The following is a 25984-nucleotide window of genomic DNA, read 5'->3' on the forward strand; positions in this document are numbered from 1 at the left end:
CTTATGCAGAATTAAAAATCATCGTTGTCGGCAGCGCATCTCCCTGTGTTCACGCGGCCCACGTTGGGCTGTGTAATAGGACCCCTAGTCTGATTGTGCCTCTGTTTCCTTCCTCTAGAGGAAGCAGAGGACTCTTCAGATTGTAAATGTTAGGCCTTCTGTTATTTCTCCTTTATTTTGCAACTGTTCTGCATGATTTTAACCCGTTAGTGACCGGCCCATAGTCTTTTTACGTCGGTCACTAACGGGCCTTATTCCGATGCCATAGACTTTTTACGTCGCAGCATCGGAATAAGGAAACGGAGCAGGGAGCTGTCAAATCTCCCTGCTCTCAGCTGCCAGAGGCAGCTGAGGGCTGGGAGCGTCCCTGCTCTGCCGGGTGAGATCGATATTAGTATCGATCTCACCCGTTTAACCCCTCAGATGCGGTGCTCAATAGCGAACACCGCATCTGAGTGGTTTTGGAGAGAGGGAGGGAGCTCCCTCTCATCCCACCGACACCCGGCGATAAGATCGCCGAGTGTCTGTGTCTCCCATGGCAGCCGGGGGCCTAATAAAGGCCCCCAGGTCTGCCTGTAATGAATGCCTGCTAGATCATGCCGGAGGCATGACCTAGCAGATGCCTGTCTGTTTTCAAACGGACAGGCAAGTAATACACTGCAATACAAAAGTATTGCAGTGTATTATAAATGCGATAGGAGGATCGCATAGTGAAGTCCCCTAGTGGGACTAGTAAAAAAGTAAAAAAAAAAGTTTAATAAAGTTAATTTAAAAAAAATGTGAAAAAAAATGAAAAACCCACTTTCTCCCCTTACAAACTGCTTTACTATTAAAACAAAATAAAGTTAAAAAGTTACGCATATTTGGTATCGCCGCGTCCGTAACGACCCCGACTATAAAGCTATTGCATTACTTAACCCGCACGGTGAACGCCGTAAAAAAATTAATAAAAAAACGACTGAAAAATTGCTGTTTTCTGTGAATCCTGACTTTAAAAAAATGTGATAAAAAGTGATCAAAAAGTCGCATCTACTTCAAAATGGTACCGATAAAAACTACAAGTCGTCCCGCATAAAAAAAGCCCTCATACAACTGCATCGGCGAAAAAATAAAAACGTTCCGGCTTTTCAAATATGGAGACACAAAAACAAATAATTTTTTAAAAAAAGCGTTTTTCCTGTGTAAAAGTAGTAAAACATACAAAAACTATATAAATTTGGTATCGTTGCAATCGTAACAACCCGCTGAATAAACGTATTGTTATTTATACCACACGGTAAACGGCGTAGATTTAGGACGCAAAAAAGAGTGGCGAAATTTCTGATTTTTTTTCTATCCCCCCCCCCCAAAAAAGTTAATAAAAGTTAATCAATAAATAATATGTACCTCAAAATGGTGCTATTAAAAAATACAACTTGTCCCGCAAAAAACAAGACCTTTATACAGCTATGTCGACGCAAAAATAAGAAGGTTATAGCTCTTGGAATGAGACGATGGAAAAACGTAAAAAATAGCTTGGTCATTAAGGTCTAAAATAGGCTTGTCATTAAGGGGTTAATGTCATCTTCGTTGGTCTCTTTTTATACTTTTTGTAAGCACCGTATCTTTTCTATTAAAGCTTAAAGGCATGGTGTCGCCCCAAAAACATGTTTTTTTTTTAAAATTTAAACATTTAGTGTGTGGGTGATTAAACATTGTTCAAATTTTTTTTATTTTTTTCGCGAGTCAGGAAATATTATAAATTTTTTCAAATTTTTCAAAATTTATAATACTACCCATTTTTGGTCACTAGATGGAGCTGTTTGGAGCTAGTTCCCAAAATTGCAGCATTGCAACATTGGGTTAAAAGCTATCGCTCTAGTGAGCGCTCAGCATCCCCCCCTCCTTTATCCTGGCTAGTGCCGGGATAAACGAGGGGTTTGAAAGGTTTAACCTGCTACACTGTGTGTCGCCATTTTTTGAGGTAACTCACAGTGTAGTAGGTTTGCATGCAGTAGTAAACACACACAAACACTAACATACATTGAAATCGCTTACCTGCTCCTGCCGCCGCGGCCCGTCCGCTCCCTTTGCTGCCGCTGTCCCATGTGCACTTGTCCGGAAGCCGCGACCGGAAGTAGTAATATCACTGTCCGGCCGCGACTTCCGGTCCACAGGAAAATGGCGCCGGACGGCGCCAATTTCGAATAGGACTGTGTGGGAGCGGCGCATGCGCAGTTCCCACACAGACGCCGTACACGGCAGTCAATGGGACGGGAGCCGTTCGCAGTCCCTATGGGACTGTGGCTGCCGTATTCCATGTCTGTGTGTGTCGTTAATCGACACACACAGAAATGGAACAAAAAATGGCAGCCCCCATAGGGAAGAAAAAGTGTGAAAAAAAGAAACAGTAAAACACAAACACACAAATGAAAATAAACGTTTATATTAAGGCACTAACATCTTTAACATATAAATAAAATATTTGTGATGACACTGTTCCTTTAAAACTTTACGTTTGCTCCTTGTATGTTATAAAGAATGCATAGCCTTTCATAGTGTGTTAACCATTTGACTTCTGGAGAGTAGTGTGAATGTGTGTTGTGACTTACTTAACGCCTATATTCGATATAGGGTGGCAGCGAGTTGTGTATTTGGGGTGTGATTTATGCTCCGTTTGCAACCCGAGTGCAAAATTGAGTGAGTGGAGATAGATTCACTCCTTGTAGTTGTACCCTCGTCATGTGCTGTAAAGGTGTGTACGTGACAATTATTTACGTTATCTTTTCAAGTAACTGCATATCTTTTCCTCAGGTGACACTTTGCATTTGTCTGGAATTGATCTGATACAAGGAACACCAGTTATTGACATAAAGCCTTACATTGCTGACTATGATTCACCACGGCCTACAGTTTCTCCAGTGGATTATCTACAAGAAATGACTTTGCACGAAGGTGGTGATGTTTGTAATGCTACATCAGAGACAAATAATTCTGCACATCACCAAGAGAGAACTGCACAGGATGACCATAGACCCTTCTTGGGCACAGATGAGAGATCTGAAAATAAACGTGGCTTATCTGGCATACAGTGTAAACTATTGGACAACGCGAAACAGGAATTAACCTTGGAGACTGCTAATGAACCATCTCTTGTTCAAGATACTTGTTCTTTGCATGGGTTTTCTTCCAAACCACCTGTAAAGGACATCAACCTACCTTGTGATGGAACTGAAAGCTTATGTGAAACCAAAGATGAACCCAGCACTTGCAACAGTTTTGTCCCAAAATGGGTGACCGACTCACCCGTGCCCAGTTTAATCGTTAGATTTACACCTCACTCAGAAAGAGAATTGCGCCAGTTCAAATCACCTTGTGAATTAGGTATGATAAGATTTTAGTGCACTCTGTTATCCTGTGATGGCATTTATTTAAAAGGTTTTAAAGCTCCTATCCCACAAAAAAACACCTATCAACAGGATAGGCGATAAATGTATGATTGCTGGGAACCCTACGGATCACTAGAATGGGAGTCCCAAGTACACCGGTTTCTCCTCCCACACATCCATGCACGGTGAGGATTTTGAATAGATCAGCGGTTGAGAATTTGCGCTGCTGCTCCATTCAAACTTTATTGGACTTACAGAAACAGCTGAGCACAGCAGGTCACATAAGGGACTAGGTCATTCAGCTGACTGCATGTAGTGGAAGCTGCTAAATTATGTTTTCTAAGAGAACTGGACAGGGGTGGAACACCTAGTGAGCTATTTTTATTAAACAAAGCCTATGACCGGGACATACATCAGTGCGTGCAATAGCATGGTGCCCCGAATTCTCACATGTAAAGCGTGCTGTATGTAAATTATTGCACTTCTCGGTCCTGACACCTTCAGGCACTAAACTGCTGTGGCTGCTACTAGTCAGGCACATTAATTGAAATATATTGGAGGAGATATATCAAAACTGGTGCAGAGGAAAAGTGGAGTAGTTGCCCAATGGCAACCAATCATATTTCACCTCTCATTTTTCAGAGGCCCTTTTGAAAATGAAAGCGGCAAGCTGATTGGTTACCATTGGAAACTACTTCACTTTTTATTTGCACCACTTTTCAAATATCTCCCCCACTGTGCCTTTAAATTGGCGCTACACAAGAGGGTGCAATTTCAGACATAACATCCTGAAGATACCTATTCAGCAGGTGCAATTTCCTATAATCTCCATGTTACGGACGTTAAAACAATGGCCTTTGCACGGACCTATGTAATTCAATGGGGATTTTTCAGACATGCGCTGTTTTTCATGCAGTGTGTCCGCTGCGTGAAACTTACTACAGGTCCTATTTTTGTGCATTTTTGCGTGCCACGCAGCCCATTGAAGTCAATGGGTGCGTGAAGACAACAGATAGCACACGGACGTCATCCGTGTGCTATCAGTGATTCACGCACCAGTTGCTAAAGAAATGATGGGGAAAAAAAACACCTCATTCCGTACACGGGTGCCACACAGAACTGAAATGCAAGAAAAATTGCTGCGTTTTTACGCGCACAAAACTGAAACGCTCGTGTGAATCTAGTATAACAAATAGACACACGCCGACACCATGCTCCGTAAGAATGTTTTCAAAAATAGCAGTGTTAATGGGTTTTTTTTTTTGTTTTTTTTTTATCATCAATTAATAAAAGGCAAAGGGTGGTCACACAAAATATTGATTTGATTTAGATTCCCTTTGCATTTTGTTAATTGCCAAAAAAAACTATTAACACTTCTATTTTTTTAAAGCAGTTTTGCACAGTACTGTATATCTCACCCCAGTGCAGAATTCTCAGCTACACTCATTACTGTTGTAAAATCTCCTCTATTCTGCTGCAGCCTCTATATACAGTGTATGTGCAGGATTCTCCTCTTGTCTGTGTGCAGTGTAGGCTTGCACGATGCATCAAAATATCTATACTATTTCAAGGTCGTGCACCCTCAAATGGTTCAATACCGTGGATTCATGTACTTCGATACTAAGCTGTGCAACCACACAGCTTAGTATTGTAACACATGAAATTAGTCAGTAGCAAGATGTGATGCGGTCAGCCCGGCCCTGAGGACAGGGAACATGGCGGGCGCACTGCAAAACACCCCCAAGTTCTGTCTTCAGTGCCTGCCGCTCATTAGTGCAGTGCCAGCTGCATCACATCATGCCGATGGCGTGGGCACAAGTAGTGTGTGTGTGCACTATCTACTGCCGGGCAATGGTTGTATTACATAGTCGCAGCCCCGCTCTAACGATGGAGAGAAGTGAAATTTCGAATCTCTGCCGCTATTCCCTTGAATGCAGCGATCAAAGCTGAACACAGAATTCAAGGTGAAAATGAGAAGGGGGATACTCTTTTGATCGCGTCACAGGGAATCCCTGTGACGTGATCGAGGGACATACCATACATGGGGAGAAAGCCCAGGGTCCATTGAAGGACCCCAGGGCTGTCTGACCATATTTCCTGTGGTTAGGGCATACTTAGGTATGTCCTAACAACTGCCTGTGTACAATCAGTACACAGGCTAATGTACTGGCAAATAGATATATGCCAGTACATTAAAGTTTAAAAATAGAAAAGTAAAAAAAAAAAAAAGTATTTAAAGTATTGTTAAATAAAAAAAATAAAAATTCACATACATTTTTTACAATAAACATTAAAATAAGTCTCAATACATATAATTCTACACATATTTGGTATCGTCATGACCATAATATCCTGCACAACAAACTTATTGCGTCATTTATGATGTGTACGCTGTAAAATAAAAGTAAAAACTGCTTTCTTTCACTTATTAATGTGAGGCAGGAGATGTTATGAGTTTTGAACCTCCATGTGCCTGACATTAATAGTAATTAACCCAATATTGTGCATTATGACTGAGAAATATGATGGGGTTAATTACTGTTAATGTGAGGCACATGGAGGATCAAAATTCATCACACATCACATCAGAAAATGGAATAACTATTATTATTATTGTTGGAAAAGTATCGTTTTGTTATCAAGAATCGCAATACTACACAAAGTATCGGTATGGAAGTCCAAATTCTGGTATCGTGTCAACCCTAGTGCAGTGTATAGAAGACATAATAGCAGTTAGGATTCACCCAGAACTCAAATAAATCTGATAATTAGAGAGAGCCTGCAGAGGGGAAAACTGCTAAATAATACAGAATATAATATGTCCTATAACGGCCAGAAATCGTGTTATTCCTCATGTATACACAGCTTTTCCTGAAAAGTTAGGTACGATTTAAGGAGTCTGTCCTGAAGACAAATTTACTCTAAGGCTGAGTTAACACGGGGCGGATACGCTGCGTAAGAGTACACCGCGTATCTGCCCTGTGTGCCGCAGAGAATTCCGGGCAACAAGCAAGCATTTTTCTTATGTGACAGATACATAGTATCAATATACTATTAAATAACATAAAATGGTACAACTTTTAGTAAAACTTTTGTCCTCACAGATATCTGCACTCGCATACGACAATTCAGAACCAAAAATATAGAACTCTTTCTGAAAGACTGATCACTTTTATAGATATTTAGTTATTTGCAATCGCTAAGAAACCTCAAAGTGTATTGATCTTTCTTTCTTACATGGGTGTGTATATAGATAAAACTAAGTTGGTTTATATTGACTCTGTTTCTTTTAATCTTAGGAGAACCATCATTCCGCTTCTTTCAGTCTTTTGAGGAGGCAAAATATGCTGTAACTAATGTTCTCTCTGCTGACCCTCGATCAGTCTACAGAAGAAACCAGTGTCTGGATCGTCTCTTTTACTTTAGTCTTGACACTATTCATATCACCTGCTGGTTTGGGGATGGATTTGTAGAAGTGCTTAAAATACAACCTGTTGCAAATCAGTCTAAGACCTGATATTCACAGTTCATTTGGAAAACTGGATATTTTTATTTATTTATTGTCTTTAGAGTTATCGTGGTTTTACAAATTATGGAGGTTTTTGTTTTTTCGCTTCATATTTGACTTCAAGGAGGACTACGTTTTTTTGTTTTTTTTTTCTTTTTGTTTTATTGGTGTTTTCCTTTTTTTGACAGTTGCTTCTGAATGCCCTGTTTCATTAAAGAGGCTCTGTCACCAGATTTTCAAACCCCTATCTCGTATTGCAGCAGATCCGCGCTGCAATGTAGATTACAGTAACGTTTTTTTTTTTTTTTTAAAACAAGCATTTTTGGCCAAGTTATGAGCATTTTTATATTTATGCAAATGAGCCTTTCTTAAGTACAACTGGGCGTGTTTAAAGTTAAGTCCAAGTGGGCGTGTATTGTGTGTGTACATCTGGGCGTTTTTACTTGTTTTACTAGCTGGGCGTTGTGAATAGAAGTGTATGATGCTGACGAATCAGCATCATCCACTTCTCTTCGTTAACACCCAGCTTCTGGCAGTGCACAGACACACAGCGTGTTCTCCAGAGATCACGCTGTGACGTCACTTCCTGCCCCAGGTCCTGCATCGTGTCGGACGAGCGAGGACACATCGGCACCAGGCGACAGAGGCTACATCGACTTACCTGCAAACGCCGATGCTGCTGCAGAATCAACTGTAGCCTCTGTCGCCTGGTGCCGATGTGTCCTCGCTCGTCCGACACGATGCAGGACCTGGGGCACGAAGTGACGTCACAGCGTGATCTCTCGAGTTCAATGGGGAGGGAAAAGCCGCCATAAATCGCAAATTTTAAAACTGCTATTCCGTAGGAAAAATATTGTAAGTCTGAAGATAATTAATTTTTTTCTTTGTTTAAACGTAATAAATAAAGTCTATAATTACTACCCTGGTGTTATCAGAGCAACCGCTCCTTGTTCCCCCGACTGTTCTCCATGCTACTGGCCTTCTGGAGTGACGTTTCATCCCGTGTGACTGCTGCAGCCAATCGCAGGCTGTAGTGGTCACGTTGTCTGCATTGTCATAACAGAAGGCTGGGCTGCACGGAGGCCATGCCAGTGAAGGTAAGTATTGACTTTTTCTTCTATGCTTTCCACAATGGCGATTCTGGCTGAAAATCTTCACCACAACCTGGTGCGGTCTTTCTCATAGCATTCTCTGCGGGTTCTAGGTCGGATATGCTGCATACATTTTGCAACGTACCTGACCCATGTGCACATACCCTTAACCCCTTCCCGCTGCAGCCACTTTTGGACCAGATGACAGAGCCTCATTTTTAAAATCTGACGTGTTACTATATGTGGTATTAACTTCAGAATGCTTTTACCTAGCCAAGCGATTCTGAAATTTTCTCGTGACATATTGTACTTTGTTAGTAAAATTTTTGTGAAAAACACCCAAATTTTGAGAAAATTTTGCAAAAATTAGCATTTTTCTAAATTCAAATGTATCTGCTTATAAGACAGATAGTTATACCACACAAAATAGTGACTAGTTAACATTTTAAATAGGTCTACTTTAGATTTGCATCATATTTTGAACATCCTTTTATTTTCTAGGACATTACAAGGCTTATAAATTTAGCAGCAATTTCTCACATTTTCAAGAACATTTCAAAAGCCTATTTTTTTAGGGAACAGTTCAGATCTGAAGTAGCTTTGAGGGCCTTCTATATTAGGAACCCCCACATATCACCCCATTTTTAAAACTGCACCCCTTACAGTATTCAAAACAGCATTTAGAAAGTTTCTTAACCATTTATGCGTTTCACAGGAATTAAAGCAAAGTGGAAGGGACATTTGCAAGTTTCATTTTTGTTTTTTTTATTTGCAGAAATTGCATTTTAATCCATTTTTCCTGTAATACTGAAGGTTTTTTTTTTTTACCAGAGAAACACAACTGAATATTTATTACCCTGGTTCTGCAGGTTTTAGAAATATCTCACATGTGGCCCTAGTGTGCTAATTGACTGAAACAAAAGCCCCAGAATCAAAGGAGCACCTAGTGTATTTTAGGGCCTTCCTTTTCTTCAATTATATTTGAGGCACCATGTCGGGTTAGAAGAGGTCTTGTGGTGCAAAAACAAAGGAAACCCCACAAAAGTGACTCCATTTGGGAAACTACACCCTACAGGAATTCACCTAGGGATGTAGTGAGCATTTTGACCCCCCAGGTGTTTCATGAATTTCATTAGAATTGAAATTATATTATTTTCCAATAAGACGTAGTTTTAGGTCAAAATGTTTCATTTTCTCATCAAATAAAGGAGAAAAAGCACCGTAACATTTGTAAAGCAACGTCTCCAGAGTACGGAAATAGCCCATATGTGGTAATAAGCCACTGTATCAATACACATCAGGGCTCAGAGGGGAAGGAGCGCCATTTGGCTTATGGAGAGCAGATTTTGCTGGATTGGTTTTTCTGCACCATGTCGCTTTTGCAAAGCCCCTTAGGTACCAGTACAGTGGAAACTACCCAAAAGTGACTGCATTTGGCAAACTACCCCCCTTGAGGAATTCATCTAGGGGTGTAGTGAGCATTTTGACCCCACAGGTGTCCTCATAGATTTTATTAGAAATGGGCAGTGAAAATGAAAAATTACATTATTTTCCAATAAGACGTAGCATTAGTTCAAATTTTTCAATTTTCTCAACAAATAAAGGAGAAAAAGCAACCTAACATTTGTAAAGCAACTTCTTCAGAGTAGGGAAATACCCCATATGTGGTCATAAACTGCTGTTTGGATACAAGGGAAGGAGCACCATTTTGCAGGATTGATTCCTGGGCGGTATGTTGCAGTTACAAAGCCCCTGAGGTACCACTACAGAAAGGACCCCTGAAATGTGACTCCATTTGGTAATCTACACCCATTGAGGAATTAATCTAGGGGTGTAGTGAGCATTTTGACCACACATGTTTTTGCTGAATTTATTAAAATTGGGATGTGAAAATAAATTTTTTTTTTATGTGAAAAGTAGTTCTAGCCCAAAATGTTGCATTTTCACAAGACCTATAGGAGAAAAGCACCTCAACGTTCGTAAAGCATTCTCTCCAGAGTAAGGCAATACCCCACACGTGGTTATAAACTGCTATTTGGACACACAGCAAGGCTCTAAAGGGAAGGTGCGCCATTTAGTATTTGGAGTGGAGATTTTACAAGATTCGTTTTTTGACACCATGTTGCATTGAGCTATAGTACCAGTACTGTGCAACCCCCGAAAAATTACCCCATTTTGGAAACTAGATCCCTCAAGGAATTTATCTAGGGGTGTAGTTAGCATTTTGACCCCACAAGTGTTTTGCAAAAATGAGTAAACAATAGATGTTGCAGATTGAAAATTGTCGTTTTCCACAGATATGCCATTTCAGTGCCCAATGTGTTGTGCCCAGCTTGTACCACCATTGTCACACACCCCATAAATTGTTAAGCAGGTTCTCCAGAATACAGTAATACCCCATATGTGGTCATAAATTGCCGTTTGGGCACACTGCCAGGCTCCGTTGGACCACCATTTGGCTTTTGAAGCGCAGATTTTGCTTGGTGTTTTACTGGTATTTCAGCTTATTATGTGGGGGCATATGTAATCTGTGCAGAGTATATCAGTGTATATGTAAGCTGGACGGAGTACATCAGGGCATATGTAAACTGGGTGGAGTGCAACAGGTCATATAGGATGCTGTAATGATGGGGTGAATGAATAATATATGGATTGGTGTGGTACGTTTTGAACTAATCCAGGCCGGGTTTATTGTGTATTATACAAAATATCTGTGCTCCAGTATTGTCTAATCTTTGACTTCTCCACTACCCCTATAAGCAGCACAAGGCCCTAAAGTTTCCTCAGCTCCGCTGCATCTACAGGGTCCACCTGTGGGGTCCAGCAAATGTCGATGTGGGGGCTTGTGTGAGGGCTTGCTTTTTGTGGAACGAGCTGTAATTTTTATTGGTTCCATTTTGGGGTACAGGCGATTTTATTTATTTTTTATTACGATTTGTTCAATTTTTTGGAAGATGAGGAAACCAAAAAACAGCAATTCTAGCACAGTTTTTATTTTTTACAGTGTTCACCGTGCAGTATAAACAACATGTTAACTTTATTCTGCGGGTCGATACGATTACAGCGACACAACTTTTATATTGTTTTTTTTTACGTTTCACTGCGTTCCCACAATAAAAATATTCTTTTAAAAAAAATCATGTTTTAGTGTCGCCATTTTCTGACAGCAATAAAAAAAATTCTGCCGTAGACCATAATGTTCCCAGCAACCCCAGCACTGCTTTTGACTGCCAGAAATATGACCACTAAAATAATCCGTGCCATAGCGTGCCTGGAACTTACTCATTAAAAACTTCAATGTCCTAGAACCACAGAGACGTGCACATTAAATAATGATCTAGACCATCAGGGATATTTCCATTAACCCCATCACTACCTTAGACAGTCAGATATGTTGAAATTAAATTTACACTAACTTTTCAAGCAACTTATGCTAATCTTATACCTGATTATAAATCAACTTTGTAATTTACTTAGTGTTAAAACGTAGTTGTTTTATCCATGAAAAAATTCTGTGTGAAGTTACTGCCAGTAGATGTCTCCCTTCCTGTAATCTGCTGTCCAGCCCCTGTTGTTAAACAAAATCTGCAGTAGGTGGGGGTGTTTCTCTTCACTGCCTGCCAATACAAGTCTATGGAGAGGGGAAGGGGGAGTAGAGAGAGAAACAGACAGAGACGCTGCCAATAGAGGTCTACAGAGAGGGGAGGGGGAGCAGGAGCAGACCGAGACACACAGACAGCCGTCCTACAGCTTCTTGGTAAGCGTTACTTTCTAACCCTAGTGCTGGATTCTCAGCATACTCCTTATTACTGCTGTATAATCTCCATCCTGCTGCTGCTTACATCATGACGTCATCGCATCACTTGCGTTATTAAAAGGCGCTGAATGGCAGGGCAAGGCACATCATTGCCCTGCTATTAAGTGTCTTTCAATGACGCAAGCGTCGCAATGATGTAATCGCGCCGCTTGCGGCATTGAATGGCGCTGAATGGCAGGGCAAGAAACGAATGATCCATGTAATTGTATCTGTGTCCTATTGACACAGATACAATTATAGTGCAATAGGGGGTGGCGGCGATTTGGTTTCAGTGGCGCCGCCGCCACCTCAGAGAGGCGGCAGGCCACTGCCTGAGGCAAGACGCTCACTCGCCTCATGGACGGTGCGACCCCTTGTACACATGCACATACTGTACGTACGTACATTACACACACATGATACAGATAGAGAAGCTGAATTCTCTTCTATGTGTGCAGTGTATAGAAGACACGATAGCGGTTAGGCTATGCCCACTAGCTTTGAGAATTAGGGTATGTTCACGCGGCCTATTTTCGGACCATAATCGCCCGAAAAATCTGAAGCAGATTCTGATGGAGCATTTTTTTACGTGTAAAAAAATGGCCGTGAAAAAGAAGTGCAGGATGTTGGGACTTTTTGGAGCAGTTTTCCATAGACTCTAGTGAAAAAAGCGTAAAAAACGCAGCGAAAATCGAGAGTGACACAAAAAACGTCTGAAAATCAGGAGCTGTTTTCTCTTGAAAACAGCTCCGTATTTTGAGACGTTTTTGACTCTGCGTGTGAACATACCCTTAGAATTATGCCTCTGAAGAAATCCAACCACATAAATAAATTTGGTTGTAAGAGTGGGTGACATGTAAGCAGTCATTTATTGGCTGCTCGTATGTCACTTTATGACATCTATTTAATAACAATGATATGAATCATCTACTCATTAGCTGTCCACTACCAGACAACTGGTGGATAGGTCATCAGATATCCGGTAGTGGACAACCCCTTTAAAGGGAATGTGTTGCTAGAATTTTTTTTTAGTTAAACAGTTATTATATACATGATTAGACATTGTTTTCATTTTTTCACAAGTCAGGAAATATTATAATATAAATATTAAATATAAATATTATAAATTAATTTATAACATTTCCCTGTGCTGGTCACTAGAGGGAGCACTTTGCTTTATGCTGCAAAATTTGAGAAGACACACTCGCTCTAGCGTCCTCAAACATGCCCCCCTCCTTTATCCTGGCTAGTGCCAGGAGAAAGGAGGGGATTGAATGTTCAAACCTCCTACACTGTGTGCCGCCATTTTTTGAGCGAATACACAGTGTAGTAGGCTTACATACAGTGGTAATCACACACTAAAACACGAACATACACAAACATAACTTACCTGCTCCAGCCGCTCCCTCCGGTCCGTCCGCTCAGTGTGCTTGCTCCTAATCACATGTCCGGAAGCCGCGACCGGATGTAGTCTTCTTACTGTCCGGCCGCGGCTTCCGGTCCACAAGAAAATGGCGCCGGATGTCGCTCGGCTGAAGACCTTCCATTTGGACTGTGTGGGAGCGGCGCATGCGCCGTTCCCACACAGACGGCGTACAGCATAGTGAATGGAACGGCTCCCGTTCGCATTCTCTATGGGGATGTATGTGCCATATTCCATCTCTGTATGTGTCGTTAATTGACACATACAGAGATGAAAAAAAAAATGGCAGCCCCATAGTGAAGAAAAAGTTAGAAAAAAAAAAGTAAAACACAAACACAAATAAATACAATTTATTTTAATAAAACACTAAAAGCAAATGAATATAAAAATATTTTTTTTCGCGACACCCTTCCTTTAACCCCTTCGCGCTCAGGTCAGTAATAGTACGTCCTGCTAAGTAGAACGTTCGCGCTCAGGTCAGTACTATTACTGACCTGAGTAAACACGGCGCCATCTTTCCCCGGCGCGTGTCTGAGCTGTGATACCTGCTGTTTCCGACAGCAGGCTATCACAGCTTAGTGTGCAGGGACCGATCGCGGTGGTCCCCGCCGATTAACCCCTTAGAAGCCGCGTTCAATAGCGATCGCGGCTTCTTAGGGGTTAAGCTGCCATCGCCGGCCTGCTACACGATAGCGGGCCGTGATGGCTACTATGGCAACCAGAATCCTAACAATGGACTCTGGCTACGCCATCGACGGAAGCCTAGTGGGTCCCGACAAAATCAGGACCCACTATGCTTGCTGTCAGCGAACAGCTGACAGCTCTAATACACTGCACTACGCATGTAGTGCAGTGTATTAGAATAGCGATCAGAGCCTCCTGCCCTCATGTCCCCTAGTGGGACAAAGTAAAAAAAGTGTAAAAAAGTAAAAAAAAGTTGTGTAAAAATAAGAAAATAAAAGATTTAAAAGTAATAAAAGTAAAAGTCCCCCTTTTTCCCTTATCAGTTCTTTATTATTAATAAAAATATATAAATAAACAAATAAACTATACATAATTGGTATCGCCGCGTCCGTAACGGCCTGAACTACAAAACGATGTCGTTATTTATCCCGCGCGGTGAACGCCGTAAGAGAAAATAATAATAAACCGTACCACAATCACAATTGTTTGGTCACTTCACCTCCCAACAAATGGAATAAAAAGAGATCAAAAAATCGCATGTACCTAAAAATGGTCCTGATCGAAACTACAGTTCGTTACGCAAAAAATAAGTCCTCGCACGGCTTTCCTGATGGAAAAATAAAACAGTTCTGGCTCTTAGAATAAGGTAACACAAAAAATAAATTATATTTTACAAAATGTATTTTATTGTGCAAACGCCATAAGACATAAAAAAAAACTATAAACATCTGGTATCACCGTAATCGTATCGCCCCGCAGAATAAAGTGAATATGTCATTTATAGCGCACGGTGAACGCTGTAAAAAAAATTGAACAAAAAACAATAGTAAAATTGCTGTTTTTTTAGTCACCACGCCACCTAAAAATGGAATAAAAACTGATCAAAAAGCTGCATGCACCCCAAGAAAACTACAATGGATTCCTCAAGGGGTCTAGTTTCCAAAAAGGGGTCACTTTTGGGGGGTTTCCACTGTTTTAGCACCACAAGACCTCTTCAAACCGGACATGGTGCCTAATAAATTAAATTAAATTAATTAAATGTCACCTCTACTTTGCTCTAAATTCCTGTGAAACGCCTAAAGGGTTAATAAACTTTTTAAATGCTGTTGTGAATACTTTGAGGGGTCTAGTTTCTGAAATGGGGTGTTTGATAAGGGTGTCTAATATATGGGCCCCTCAAAGCAACTTCAGAACTGAGCTGGAAACTAAAAAATAAAATAAAAATGAGGCAATACTTCGCTTCTTACATTATACTGATAATGAGCCGTGCCCACCCGAGATGACCCCAGTTTTGACCGTTTGTATAAACGGAGACCCCTATTAGACCGTTTCAGTGCCCGGTTTTCCCAGCATTCACCCCCGAGAAGTGTATTTCTATAGATGAATCCCTGGTACATTTGAAAGGGAGGCTTCAATTCCGCGAGTACCTGCCGGGTAAGAGGGCAAGGTATGGCGTGAAGATGTATAAGCTGTGCGAGAGTGCATCCGGGTATACCTACAAATTTAGGATATATGAAGGGAAGGACACCAGTTCTCAGCCCCCAGAATGCCCCCCCTTACTGGGAGTTAATACAAAAATTGTGTGGGATTTGGTGCACCCACTGCTGGACCAGGGTTACCACCTCTACCTGGATAATTTTTATACCAGCGTCCCACTCTTCAACTGCCTCGCTTCCAGAAGTCCTGCGGCATGCGGCACTGCTAGAAGAAACCTACGACTCTGCTTGGGCAAACACTCAGAAGGGGTGAGAGCAGGGCACAATCTAGCAGCAACATATTGTGTGTCAATTACAAGACCAGGGAGATGCCACACCAGTACCCATGTACCTGTACGAGGTACCAGTACAGGGACCCCCAAACTAGACTGCATCCTGGACTACAATAGGTACATGGGAGGGGTGGACTTGTCAGATCAAGTCCTGAAGCCTTACAGTACTTCTGGAAGCGGGGCCACAGGCATCGTACCAGGGCAACACTTTTTAGGAGAAGTTCCCCAAACTGGCAAGAAGGGAAAAAGTCAAAAGAGGTGCAGAGTCTGCTATAAGAGGGGGATAAGGGAGGACACAATATATCAATGTGACGCGTGTCCCGAAAAACCAGAGCTCTGTATGAAAGAGTGTTTTCAAATTTATCATCCATCCCTTTATTTTTAATTTACCCCAGTTTTACTCGCTCTGATCCACTTCGCACAGCTTACCCCTCCTCATCTTTCCCCTCTGAGCCCTGCTGTGTGCCCAGGCAGCTGATAACAGCCACATGTAGGGTATTGCCGTACCCGGGAGAGCCCACATTACAGTTTATGGGGTGTATGTCTCCGGTGGCACATGCTGGGCACAATATATCGGACACTGACATGGCATATATATAGAAAATTGCAAATCTCACTCTACACCATCTGCTGCGCATTATCTTTTACACAATACCTGTGGGGTCAAAATGCTCACTACACCTCTAGATGAATTCCTTAAGGGGTGTCGTTTTTAAAACGGGGTCACTTCTCGGGGGTTTCAACTGTACTGATACCTCAGGGGCTTCTGCACACACGACTTAGCACCAGAAAATTCCCAGTAGGCCAAATGGTGGTCCTTTCCTTCTGAGCCCTCCCATGGGCCCAAACGGCAGTTTATCACCACAAATAGGGTATTGCCACACTCAGGACAAATTGGGCAACAAAATGCGGTATTTTATTCCTTGTGAAAATAAGAAATTTTGAGCCAAAACTACCTCTTATTGGAAAAAATAATTATTTTTTTTAATTCACAGCCCAATTCAAATAAATTCTGTGAAAAAACTGTGGGGTCTAAATGGTCACAACACCCATAAATAAATTCTTTGAGGGGTGTAGTTTCCAAAATGGGGTGACTTCTGGTGGGTTTCCATTGCTTTGATACCTTTGGGGCTCTGCAAATGCGACATGGCACCCGAAAACCAATCCAGCAAAATCTGGGCTCCAAAGAACACATAGCGCTCCTTTCCTTCTGAGGCCTCCCATGGGCCCAAACGGCAGTTTATCACCACAAATGGGGTATTGCCGCACTCAGGACAAATTGGGCAACAAATTGGGGTATTTTATTCCTTGTGAAAATAAGAAATTTTGAGCCAAAACTACCTCTTATTGGAAAAAATTTCATTTATTTGAATTCACAGCCCAATTCAAATAAATTCTGTGAAAAAACTGTGGAGTCTAAATGGTCACAACACCCATAAATGAATTCCTTGAGGGGTGTAGTTTCCAAAATGGGGTCACTTCTGGTGGGTTTCCATTGCTTTGATACCTTTGGGGCTCTGCAAATGCGACATGGCACCCGAAAACCAATCCAGCAAAATCTGTGCTCCAAAGAACACATAGCGCTCCTTTCCTTCTAATACCTCCCATGGGCCCAAACAGCAGTTTATGGCCACAAATAGGGTATTGCCGCACTCAGGACAAATTTGGCAACAAAATGGGGTATTTTATTCGTTGTGAAAATAAGACATTTTGAGCCAAAACTACATCTTATTGGAAAAAAGTTTTTCTTTTTAAATTCACAGCCCAATTCAAATAAGTTCTGTGAAAAAACTGTGGGGTCTAAATGGTCACAACACCCATAAATAAATTCCTTGAGGGGTTTTGTTTCCAAAATGGGGTCACTTTTGGTGGGTTTCCATTGCTTTGATACCTCTGAGGCTCTGCAAATGCGACATGGCACCCGAAAACCAATCCAGCAAAATCTGGACTCCAACAAACACATAGCGCTCCTTTCCTTCTGAGGCCTCCCATGGGCCCAAACAGCAGTTTATCACCACAAATGGGGTATTGCCGCACTCAGGACAAATTGGGCAACAAAATGGGGCATTTTGTTCCCTGTGAAAATAAGAAATTCTGATCAAAAATGACATCTTATTGGAAAAATTTTCATTCTTTTAATTTCACAGCCCAATTCAAATACGCGCTGTGAAAAAACTACGGGGTCAAAATGGTAACAATAACCATAAATTAATTCCTTGAGGGGTGCAGTTTCCAAAATGGGGTCAGTTTTGGGGGATTCCTACTGTTTTGGCACCTCAACACCTCTTCAAACCTGGCATGCTGCCTAAAATATATGCTAATAAAAAAGCACCACCAAAATGCACTAGGTGCTTCTTTGCTTCTGGGGCTTGTGTTTTATTCCACGAGCGCACTAGAGCCACATGTGGGACATTTCTAAAAACTGAAGAATCTGGACAATACATATTTAGTTGTGTTTCTCTGGTAAAACCTTCTTTGTTACAGAAAAAAAATAGAATAAAATTGAAATTCAGAAATAAAAACGAAATTTGCAAATTTCACCTCCACTTTGCTTTAATTCCTGTGAAATGCCTGAAGGGTTAAAAAACTTTCTAAATGCTGTTTTGAATACTTTGAGGGGTCTAGTTTTTAAAATGGGGTGCTTTATGGGTGTTTCTAATACATAGGCCCCTCAAAGCCACTTCAGAACTGAACAGGTACCTTAAAAAAAAGGCTTTTGAAATTTTCTTAAAAATATGAGAAATTGCTGTTTATGTTCTAAGCCTTGTAATGTCCAAGAAAAATAAAAGAATGTTCAAAAAACGATGCCAATCTAAAGTAGACATATGGGAAATGTGAACTAGTGACTATTGTGGGTGGTATAACCGTCTGTTTTTCAAGCAGATGCATTTAAATTCTGAAAAATGCTATTTTTTCTAAATTTTCTCTAAATTTTGCAATTTTTCTCAAATAAAGACTGAATATATCGACCAAATTTTACCACGAACATGAAGCCCAAAGTGTCACGAGAAAACAATCTCGGAATCGCTTGGATAGGTTTAAGAATTCCGACGTTATTACCACATAAAGTGAAATATGTCAGATTTGAAAAATGGGCTCTGAGCCTTAAGGCCCAAACTAGGCTGCGTCCTTAAGGGGTTAAATGGCAAATGTTATGGCCCATGCAGATAGCTGTATTCGGGTTGTCTGCAGCTTTATATTTAGTGCCAAGGACTGAATCAGGTAAAAAATATGGTCGTGTGCATGGGGCCTACGGACCTACAAATGGCTATTAGAAATTGTATACATACTTCAAAGTTCTGCAAAATAAGTATTGCTATGATGACACAAATTAAATTGTCGCATGTCCATAACAATAGATAAAAATATGCAAAATGTATCGTGTTCTGTAAAATTTTCGGTAAAAGTTTTAATTCTGTTTATTAACACCATACCTCTATTATATATTCTGGTTATAGGGCTATACTATGCCTGCAGCCTTCATACCGACACCGAACTACTTAGTGACTTCTAATATTCTTATAACTTAAGTTCTTATAACTTATATCTCAAATATACATCAATAACATTATGCAAACTTGAAAGAAAAAGGTGCTCCTCTAAAAGGACGCTCAGGTGTGAATTTGAACTGATATTTTCACAAAATCATCGGGGTTTAAAACAACGATTTTATTCAATATACTGTTAAAAATATTAAATATTCAATTGCTGCAACGCGTTTCAACCACTGTGGTCTTCATCAGGATGTTCAAATTCACACCTGAGCGTCCTTTTAGAGGAGCACCATTTTCTTTCAAGTTTGCATTACTTCAAAACCACGAGGAAAGGAATTCCTGAGACGAATTCACCCCATGCGGTTATGGCTCCAGAGGCAAGCACAGTGTGAACGAGTGTGTACAAGTTACAAAGTCAAGTTGTGCTGGCGACACTGCACAACTTACTAAGGTGAGCTCTATTCATATTTACATCTATTTCCATCATATATCAGAACGATATCACCTTAGCGGAGCGCCGTTTTCTCTTTTTTTTTCTTCTTTTTTTTTCAAGAATCAATAACATTATGAAACACCCTCACTGACCGCCTCTGTACTGATCCTACAGATATTGCTTCAATGTTTTATAACTACTAGGAAGACCTCTATAGGCTCCTGCTGACCTGCCCAAAAACTTGTTTGCAAGGAGCTCTTTATGCTCAATCCCGTAATTCTTTTCTGCAGGATAAAATCTTTCGGAGAATCCGCAGGGATACATCTTGCCAGTGGGTTTCTGCTGAGACCGGTTTGCCTTTACCACAAATAAGAATGTGTCCACGTCTAGGAAGAAGGGCAGTGAGATATCAGGTTGGTAGGAAAATTAAGGCAGAGAAGGCCTTCTTTAACTGGTTGAAAGCTTGAATGGCCTCTGTTTCCAATGCTTAGTAGGATCAGCGGATTTCCAAGTGAGTGCTGTAAAAGGCCCTACCTGAAAGGAAAGTTCTTTGATAATCCGCCGATAATAATTGGCAAATCAGAGAAATAGCGGAGTGTCTTTCAACCTGGTTAGTTGCAGCCAGTCTTGGATAAACAAAACTTTTGCGGGATCCATTTGGAGCCCAGTACCAGACAGGCTGTAACCCAAGACTGGAACAGAGGCTTGCTCGAAGAGGCATCTTTTGGGAATGTGTCGCGAATTAAACCTTTTTTTTATTTTTTATATTTTAAGTGTCGTTACTTATTTCTATTATATTTTTCTACGTTTTTTGCTGTATTTTTTTTTTTCTTCCATATGGTGGAAAGTATTAAAAATCAAATAATAATTTGACATGTTTTCCTATGTTGGCCAACAGGGGGAGCACTTCCCAGAATTACAGCAAGGTGAATAAGGCAAAGCAACCTGACTCACAGCTGCTGTAAATGTGGGAGGGAATCTCACCCCCCCCTCCCACAAGCCAGGAAAAGGTGTCTTCAAATTGCTAAGCAGTGTCCGGCAGTCATTTTGGGTGTGATTCTGCAGCTCGCAGAAGTTATAGGACACACCAAAAGGCTAAGTGTATGTTCACACGCTTACTAAACAAAGGGAAAACAGCTCCTGATTTTCAGCCATTTTTTAATCAAACTCGCGTTTTTTAACGGCCGTTTTTGGAGCTAGTTTTCTATTAAGTCAATGAAAAACGGCTCCAAAAACGTCCCAAGAAGTGATGTGCACTTCATTTTGGTGGGCGTCTTTTTACGTGACGGTTTTTGGAAAACGACCACGTAAAAAACGTCCTGTCGGAACAGAACTCCGTATTTCCCATTGAAACCAATGGGCAGATGCTTGTAGGCGTTCTGCTTCCGATTTTCCAGCTGTAAACGTGTGTGGCCTTACCCTTAGGGCTTATTCAGGCGAACGGGATATACGTCCATGCAACGCGCGTGATTTTCACGAGCGTTGCACGGACCTATATTAGTCTATTGGGCCGTGCAGACAGTTGCGTGATTTTTACGCAGCATTAGTCCGCTGCGTAAAAGTCACGACATGTCCGTTCTTTGAGCGTTTTTCGCGCTTCACGCACCCATTGAAGTCAATGGGTGCGTGAAAACCACGCATGTCACACGGAAGCACTTCCGTGGGACGCGCGTGATTCGCGCAACAGCAGTGAAAAGGATAAATGAAAACAGAAAAGCACCACGTGCTTTTCTGTTTACAAACATCCAAACGGAGTGTCATAATGATGGCGGCTGCGCGAAAATCACGCAGCCGCGCATCATACAGGGCTGACACACGGAGCTGTTAAGTGCCTTTTGCGCAGGCAAAACGCAGCGTGTTTTGCGTGCGCAAAAAGCACATGCTCATGTGAACCCAGCCTTAGGCCGGGTTTACACGAGCGTGTGCGTTTTGCCTGCGCAAAAGGCACTTAACAGCTCCGTGTGTCATCAGCGTATGATGAGCGGCTGCGTGGTTTTGATACTCCGTTTGGATGCTTTTCTGTTTTCATTCATTCTTTTCACTGCTGTTGCGCGAATCATGCGCGTCCCACGGAAGTGCTTCCGTGTGACATGCGTGGTTTTCACGCACCCATTGACTTCAATGGGTGCGTTATGCGTGAAAAATGCTCAAAGAACGGACATGTCATGACTTTTAGGGTATGTGCACACGATAACTGCAATTACGTCTGAAAATACGGAGCTGTTTTCAAGGGAAAACAGCCCCTGATTTTCAGACGGTTTTTGGATTTTTCAAAACAGCTGATAAGCGGTTATGAAGTATCAGCGGCGCCCGTGCACACTCCGCTCTGCCACACACACACACACGGGAAAAGTCTTAAAGGGGTCGTCCAGGAAAACATGGTGCCGCACCTGTCCTCAGTTCGTGTGTGATATTACAGCTCTGTCATATTCACTTGAATAGAGGTGAACTGCAATACCAGACACAACCTGAGGACAGGTGCGGCGCTGTGTCTCCAATCCGGACATCCCTTCTGTCCTGAGATGACCCGACGGGGGAGGCGGGTGTCAGAGCCACCCACCATCATCACTGCAGACAGAACCACACAACTACAGCATGAGGCAGGGCTTGTCCTGAGTGCACTGTCTCTTGTTATGGACAGATTTATAGTCACATGAACCCCATCTGATGGACCGGTAACCTAGGTCCAATCACATGACAGAGGGGGATCACCAAAGACCCTGTGCACCCTCAGCCCGTCCATCCAGCCCTTTCCTGGTTATATCTGCGTCTGGGAAAGCTGGGTGACCACCATTACCCCTCCTACTGGAGTGTTTGGGGATGTGACTAATGAACCTCTGACACTCCAGTAGGAGGGATAATAGTGGTCACCGGGGGCGTAACTAGGAAAGACTGGGCCCCATAGCAAACTTTTGACTGGGGCCCCCCTCCCCTGGGTGTCGCACAACCCCCCCCTTGTAGATAGTGCCTTTTTTTTACAGCCCCCTGTAGATAACGCCATACATCCCCCCTGTAGAGAACGCCATACAGCCCCCCCTGTAGTGAACGCGGTACAGCCCCCCCTGTAGGAAACGCCATACAGCCCCCCCATGTAGGGAACGCCATACAGCCCCCCCTGTAGGGAACGCCATACAGCCCCCCCCCCCTTGTAGGGAACGCCCTACAGCGTCCCCCCTCCCAAAAAAATACGACCTACAGTGTGTCCTACAAAAGACATGTATCCCCTCTCCACAGGAGAGGGGATACATGTGTGATCGCTGGCAGCGATAAGGAGAACGGGGGACCGAAAGTCCCCTGAAGTTCTCCATGACTAACCTCTGACTTCCGGCGTCTGCGCAGCTCAATAAAAATGAAAGGAGCGCTGGTCACGCATGCGCACAAGTGCGACCGGCGCTCCATTCATTTCTACGGAGCTGCCGACACAGACCCCGGAAGTCCGAGGTTTGTGATGGAGAACTTCAGGGGACTTTCAGTCCCCCGTTCTCCCTATCGCTGCCAGCGATCACACATGTATCCCCTGTCCTGTGTATATCCTGTGGAGAGGGGATACATGTCTTTTGTTTAATGGCAAAGCGGGGAGATACCTCCCTGCTCTGCCGTAGTGTTCAGTGGCGTCGCGCTGTAGCAGCCATAGCGGGGGCCCGTGCCGGCGGGCGACACGGGCCCCCTAATGCCGCGGGCCCCGTAGCAGCCGCTACGGCGGTAGTTACGCCACTGGTGGTCACCCAGCTTTCCCAGACCCCTGAACGGTAAATCTCTCTAGTTGTGCTGCGACTGTTTGGGGATGTGACTAATGAACCTCTCAGTCTCAGCACAACTAGAAAGATTTACCGTTCAAGGGTCTGGGAAAGCTGGGTGACCACCATTACCCCCTCCTACTGGAGAGTGTTTGGAGATGTGACTAATGAACCTCTCACACTCCAGTAGGAGGGGTAATGGTGGCCACCCAGCTTTCCCAGACCCCTGAGCGGTAAATCTCTCTAGTTGTACTGAGACTGTTTGGGTATGTGACTAATGAACCTCTCAGTCTCAGCACAACTAGAAAGATTTACCGTTCAGGGCTTTCCCAGTACAGTTGCATCATGTGTCCTTCATACAGGGGGGGGCCCGTCGGGGGGGGGGGCCGTTAGGGGTGGAGGGGGCCCGTCGGGGGGGCCGTCAGGGGGGGGTCGTTGGGGGTGGGGGCCTGTCGGGGGTCACGAGAGCGGGGGTCTGTGAGATAGAGAGTGGGACAGACAGAGACACACATCTTACCTGCAGTGCAGCTGGTCTTCAGTATGGCGCCTGCTATCTTCCTGCAAACAGCTGCTCTGCTCTGTGTGACTCTGACCTGCAGTACAGAGCCAGAGAGCAGAGTCAATGGAACGGCTCCCGTTCATTGTGCCCTATGCACTGTAGCTGCCGTATTCCATCTCAGTATGTGTCGTTAATCGACACATACAGAGATGAAAAACAAAATGGCAGCCCCCATAGTGAAGTAAAAGTTAGAAAACAAAAAAAAGTAAAACACAAACAAATAAATAAAATGTATTTTAATAACATACTAAAAGCAATATTATATATATATATAAAAAAAATAATTTTTGCAACACCCGTCCTTTAAGCTCGCAGAAGAGGTGGTTTTCTCTGTCGGGTTAGGACTTGTTAGGCTGGGTTCACACGAGCACATTAACGTCCGTAATGGACGGACGTATTTCGGCCGGAAGTCCCGGGCCGAACTCAGTGCAGGGAGCCGGGCTCCTAGCATCATAGTTATGTACGACGCTAGGAGTCCCTGCCTCTCTGCAGGACAACTGTCCCGTACTGTAATCATGTTTTCAGTACGGGACAGTAGTTCCACGGAGAGGCAGGGACTCCTAGCATCGTACATAACTATGATGCTAGGAGCCCGGCTCCCTGCACTGAGTTCGGACCGGGACTTCCGCCCGAAATACGTCCGTCCATTACGGACGTTAATGTGCTCGTGTGAACCCAGCCTTAGGGTATGTGCACACGAGAAGTGTCTTTTACGTCTGAAAAGACAGACTGTTTTCAGGAGAAAACAGCTGCCTCGTGTCAGACGTAAAAGCTCCTCCTCGCATTATGCGAGGCATCTTTGACGCTCGTAAATCTTGAGCTGCTCTTCATTGACTTCAAATTACGTTGCAAAGAAGTATCCTGCACTTCTTTGCCGAGGCAGTCATTTTACGCGTCGTCGTTTGACAGCTGTCAAACGACGACGCGTAAATGACAGGTCGTCTGCACAGTACGTCGGCAAGCGTATTGTAGCCCTATTTTCAGACGTAAAACGAGGCATAATACGCCTCGTTTACGTCTGAAAATAGGTCGTGTGAACCCAGCCTTAGACATGTTGCCAATGATTCAGAAATGAACGTGAGAAGATATACAACAAATGTATACAGCATATCCCAGAATATTTAATTGATAACATTTTAGAACATGGCAGGTATATTGCTTAAACCAAAGGGCATTACTAAATCCTCATAATGGCCATCACGAGTATAAAAGCGGTTTTCCACTCATTTCCAGGTTTAATGTGCACAAATTATACACTATATGCACAAAAGTATTGGGACAGACCTCTAAATAATTGAATTCAGGTTTTTTTAAATTCATTCTAATTGCCACAGTGTGTGTATAAAACCTAGCCATGCAGTGTGCCTTTACAAACATTTGTGAAAAATATTCTCAAATAAATTAGGCCCCTTTCACACTGCGTTTTCCCTGAGATTAAAGGGGCCGCAGCGTCTTTATTCTTTTCACCTGCACAGAGATGGTCTGGCCTTCTGTTGTGCAGGGAACTGCGGTCCCATCGTTCTCCCCTTAATGGGGAGTGCAGCTAAACATGCTCTTCAAAATTCCCCACAAGTGCTCAATAGGTTTTTTTGTTCCTCCCGCCTACTAAAAAAATGGAATAAAAAGTGCTGAAAAAGTTGCATGTACCAATAAAAACTACAACTCCTCCTGCAAAAAATAAGCCCTCGCACAACTCTGTCAATGAAAAATTAAAAATTGTTAGTGGTCCCAGAATATGGTGACACAAAAACACATGATTTTCAAAAAAAAATGTAATTGTGCTAAAATAGTAAAATATAAAAAATATATAAATTTGTTATCGCTGTAATTGTATCGACAAACAGAATAAACTTAGCATGTCATTTATACCCCATGCTAAATGCCATAAAAACAAAAGTAATAAAAAAAAATTGAATACATTGTGTTCCCAAAAATGGTGCCATCATACGGCTATGTAGAAAGAAAAATTAAAAAGTTATAGCTCTTGGATTGCAGTGATGCAAAGAGAAAAGAGGTTAAACGATTGTTAATGTTAATGTCCATGCGTTTTTGCATAAAAACAGTAGTGTAACTTGCAAAAAATGTGTGGACGTTAACAACCATTTAACCCCTTCCCGACATTT

The 25984-nt window shown here is 42.5% G+C and overlaps 1 protein-coding gene across 1 annotated transcript in view; it reads left to right on the forward strand.

Annotated features, from left to right (window-relative positions):
• The window catches only part of TRMO (tRNA methyltransferase O), a 33340-nt gene extending 25867 nt beyond the window's left edge, over positions 1-7473 (forward strand). The window contains exons 4-5 of the mRNA XM_075825621.1: positions 2794-3363; positions 6668-7473. Of these exons, the coding sequence (XP_075681736.1) occupies positions 2794-3363; positions 6668-6885 (788 nt within the window). The 3' untranslated portion in view covers positions 6886-7473. The remainder of the gene's footprint in view (positions 1-2793; positions 3364-6667) is intronic.
• The last annotated feature ends 18511 nt before the right edge of the window (positions 7474-25984 follow it).

The sequence above is a fragment of the Rhinoderma darwinii genome, chromosome 1 (assembly GCF_050947455.1).
Source record: "Rhinoderma darwinii isolate aRhiDar2 chromosome 1, aRhiDar2.hap1, whole genome shotgun sequence".
Classification (NCBI taxonomy): domain Eukaryota; kingdom Metazoa; phylum Chordata; class Amphibia; order Anura; family Rhinodermatidae; genus Rhinoderma; species Rhinoderma darwinii.